General features: G+C 37.6%; 1 protein-coding gene across 2 annotated transcripts in view; it reads left to right on the top strand.

The window, feature by feature from the left end:
* LOC136796196 (ATP synthase-coupling factor 6, mitochondrial-like) overlaps positions 1-1,955 on the top strand; it is a 6,673-nt gene extending 4,718 nt beyond the window's left edge. For both annotated transcript variants that reach the window (XM_067049195.1, XM_067049194.1), the window contains exon 3: positions 1,773-1,955. In XM_067049195.1, the coding sequence (XP_066905296.1) occupies positions 1,773-1,849 (77 nt within the window). In that variant the 3' untranslated portion in view covers positions 1,850-1,955. The remainder of the gene's footprint in view (positions 1-1,772) is intronic.
* Positions 1,956-2,752: the final 797 nt, after the last annotated feature.

Raw genomic sequence — 2,752 nt, 5'->3', positions numbered from 1 at the left:
CTAGGCATTACTTCATGGAGGGAAATGGCTGAGTGCCGCCTCGCTTTCTTCGCATGGATTTTACGTGTCCATGCTACTAACGTCTTCTATCCCTCTCTTCCTCTCTCAACCTCTTGAGGACGACTGTGGTGAATCTCTTCACTGCGTTCCAATGCTGATCTGAGATTAGCATATAGCTCACCACGTTTTCTGGAGTGATGCGTCCTCCACACCCTCTCTCTAATTCACTTTGTGTGTGTGTGTGTGTGTGTGTGTGTGTGTGTGTGTGTGTGTGTGTGTGTGTGTGCGCGCGCGCATGCGTGCGTGCGTGCGTGTGGGTGCGTTCTAACTAAAAAATGAAAAGTCTTACGAAACAGGAATTACATATTTAAGGTATATATATGTCGGCCATGTGACAGCAATGTTTTTTAAAATTTGATCGACCAGATGCGGCCTTTTGCATGTACCTCAACTAAAGAAGAATCGTTGTTAGTTTCTTTATTCTTTGAGGGAACGTAGCATTCCGTGGGCTCTACGGACCTTGTAGATCTTTGGCCACCCGAACCAGCCTTCTCCACGCCTGCTTGTCTATCGATCTGGTTTTTGGCCTCTCAAGTGGTCTCATGCTTAATATACAAGCATTCATTGTTGTGCAAGAGGCACCCTGATGGATTGCTTCGAGCCACATATTCCGCCCCTCTTAACCTCCTTGCCTTCATATCATGAGATATTGGCTGACCATTCTCTGCAAGCAGTTCCTTGTTAGTTCTTCTCCTCCACGTGTTTAGGCTCTGACCCCAGATTGCTCCTGTACGATTTGTACGCAGGATTTTACGTTCAAATCTCTCGCTTCCGCTTTGTAGACTACCTGTCAGAGCCCAGGTCCCGCCGCCGTATATCAGAGTTGGCTTTGTCATGGCATTGTAGACCCTTAGTTTCAGAATTTTATCTTTCATCCCGACCTGCACCCCACCATTTTCGCATGATGTTCTTCTGATTACTTTTTCTAGGGCTAGGTTGAACAGCATTGATGAGAGTGCATCTCCCTGTTTGAGACCTTTTCTGACTTCAAAGGCTTCAGATACTTCTCCTTGTTTCAGGACTCTGCATTTAGAATAATTTAGTGTGCTCTTTCCTCTTATGAACCCTAATTGGTGTTCCCCTATCATATTCTCGTAATACCGAGATATCCGATCAAACCAACTAACATCCTGGTTATTATATTGTAGACCACCAGAAGGATATCTATGTCTCTGTAAATGCCGCACTCAAATCTGGAGCCTTTCTTTAGGATAGGATAGATGTGTCCCAATTAAAGCAGTAATAACTTAATAATGATAGAGTAAGTCATAACCCACAACTAGTATGGTCATAAATACCAAATATAGAACAATTAACGCGTGTTAATTATTTTTAATGACACGGAGAAGTTGAAATTCCTGAACGGAGTTTTTACACTCTAATTATGTTAAGATGAATTGAAGAATACATTAAACTTATGCTTCCAAATAGATCCACATGCAGACCATGTCAAACTGAGGATAAAGCAGGTTATCATACTTAAAAATGATAAGCTCTTGATACAGCTTACCTGTTGACGGGATATGCTTACCAATTTAAATATACTTTAAGGCCCCTGAAATCGCTACACTATCATTTTTTTTTTAATTTGAGAAAATGTAGTTCTATCCTATAGAGTTGAAGCAACCGACCCTAAGCTATGTTTTTGAAGAACATTGATTCTGTTATTTGCATTTATTTTTACTCATCACCTTATGAAATTTATGTTTCAGAACCACAGCTCGATGATATCAATCTTCCTAAGGGTTCTTCTTCTGCATTATCTCATCCATTGCTGAAGAAAAGTTGAAATGCCACCCCGATTCCGTACACAGTCAAGAAATCTTGTGAACATAAGGATATCATTAATTCATTATCAAACTGACAAACAAATAAATACTTTTAACTTAAAAGAAGTTAATTTTTATTTTTATCAAAATATTGCTGCTTCAGAAGTATGATAACGCCACTGCAAAATTTACTGTTACAACTTGGCGGGATCAAAACTGCATTCACAAACATGTAACAAACAATCTTTGAACCCGCCCACACCATTAATTCAATTTCGCAAATTTTTACAATTGCATCTTTATGATTACGGAGCAACAGCGATGTATTAGTACAAAAGCCCTAGAGGGAAAAAAAAGGCAGTTACTTTACCCCAATTTTTGATTGCTTTAATGAAAACTATGTATAATTACCAATCAAAATTGATGAATCTGGCAAGTAAACGTAAGTGGAATAAGAAATGGCGGCTGTTTCAAAACGTTAAACATTTTTTTTTTCATTCAGAGCTCCATATTGTTGAAACTACCTACATCACTAGAAAACCTAACATATTTCAAAACTTTAAAAAGAAAATTGTTATTTACGTTAAAGCTAGTTTAATGTACTATTACGTAGATTCTGATGTTTACCTTCGTAGGAGTAGTAGTTTTCATGATATGTGCTAAAATGAATTGTTTTATAGTTATTCGGACAAATTTTCATGTACAATATTTATATTAGTATTCGAATATCATACAAAAAAATACCATCCCTACAAAGATATATGTCATAAACTGATTTATAGTAACTTAACTTACCTTTATTTTGAGTGCTGGCAGACATATGTACGTCTTATGGTTCCTGAAATAAAGATTTCCCACAATAAATTCACAAACTACAAATTTTTCAGTACCTTTTTTATGAAATGCTGCATTTAAAAAAACCG

The sequence above is a fragment of the Halyomorpha halys genome, unplaced genomic scaffold (assembly GCF_000696795.3).
Source record: "Halyomorpha halys isolate HHAL.00 unplaced genomic scaffold, Hhal_1.1 Scaffold676.1, whole genome shotgun sequence".
NCBI classification, from domain to species: domain Eukaryota; kingdom Metazoa; phylum Arthropoda; class Insecta; order Hemiptera; family Pentatomidae; genus Halyomorpha; species Halyomorpha halys.
This window is presented reverse-complemented; position numbering and strand designations above follow the sequence as displayed.